At 22.9% G+C, this 1,124-nt stretch overlaps 1 protein-coding gene across 6 annotated transcripts in view; it reads left to right on the forward strand.

Moving 5' to 3' along the window:
* LOC108684519 (ABC transporter G family member 20-like) overlaps nt 1-915 on the forward strand; it is a 19,717-nt gene extending 18,802 nt beyond the window's left edge. For 5 of the 6 annotated variants that reach the window (XM_018188876.1, XM_018188878.1, XM_018188875.1 and 2 more), the window contains one exon: nt 612-915. In XM_018188876.1, coding sequence (XP_018044365.1) covers nt 612-826 — 215 coding nt within the window. In that variant the 3' untranslated portion in view covers nt 827-915. The remainder of the gene's footprint in view (nt 1-611) is intronic. The other variant, XR_001931640.1, reaches the window with a different exon arrangement.
* Nucleotides 916-1,124: the final 209 nt, after the last annotated feature.

Below are 1,124 nucleotides of genomic sequence, written 5' to 3' on the forward strand. Positions count from 1 at the left end.
GATTATTTTTCATTAATGATTATAACAATTATTATATTACTTTAAAATAACCGATTATTTAAACAGTTATAAAAACGGTTATCTTTTATAATATCTTATATCCTAGTCACATTTTTAAAATTATTTTTCATTATTTAAGTCATTTAAGAAATTTTGAAAGATTTCATTATTTAAAATATTTATACAAATAAATTTAGAAGTATTAAATTTTATGCACAAAGATTGATGTCAACTTGATAACAAGACTAATGAATAAAGTCAATATCACATACACTCGTTTTTTTGTCGTATAACAAAAAACGAACACATGTAATGTAATAGCGACAGTGCTTCTATTGGCAAAAAAGATAAATAGTAAGATCTTAAACATTACTATTTACCTTTTATTTGCTTAAGAAATTTAAAATTTAAAAATAAGTTCGATAACGTTATTTTTCAAATAACGGTTACTAAAATTATTTCTCAATAATGGTTACTCAATAACGAAATAACTCCTATCACTAGCTCAGTTCAAATTAACATCAACAACATCTAGAAAAATTATTTTACGTTAATTAAATTTTTATTAATACACTAATTAATATACTAATTAATAATTAACAAAATTATAGGATGTATATGGCCGGTGGAAGGAATGCCAAAAGGACTTCGCTGGTTTAGCTATGCATTGCCAACTACGTTACCCTCTATATCTTTAAGAGGAGTCATCTATAAGGGTTATTCCATATCCGAATCGCAAGTTTATATTGGCTTTTTACTAAGTATAGGATGGATATTATGTTTTTTTATAGTGACTATACTTAGGGTAAGATTGAAATCCTCGTGACAATTTTAGAAAATTCTAAGATAATATCTTAGAAAGGAAACAAAAGCAGTTTCGCATAGAGACTACAACGTTCAGTTAAACTTAAATGTACAGAATATTCTAATTTAATTTATTGATTTATATACAATGTACAAGAAGAGATATAATTATTTAATGACCATTTGTGAAAAATTGTTTTAAAGGAATAAATTTAATATTTTTCGTTTTAATTAATCGTAATTGTAAATTAAATTTTTTTCCTATTTTAAATCAATAATTATATTTTATTTTATTACATAATATAATAATAATTTATACA

Source organism: Atta colombica, unplaced genomic scaffold (assembly GCF_001594045.1).
Source record: "Atta colombica isolate Treedump-2 unplaced genomic scaffold, Acol1.0 scaffold135, whole genome shotgun sequence".
In the NCBI taxonomy this organism is placed as follows: Eukaryota; Metazoa; Arthropoda; class Insecta; order Hymenoptera; family Formicidae; genus Atta; species Atta colombica.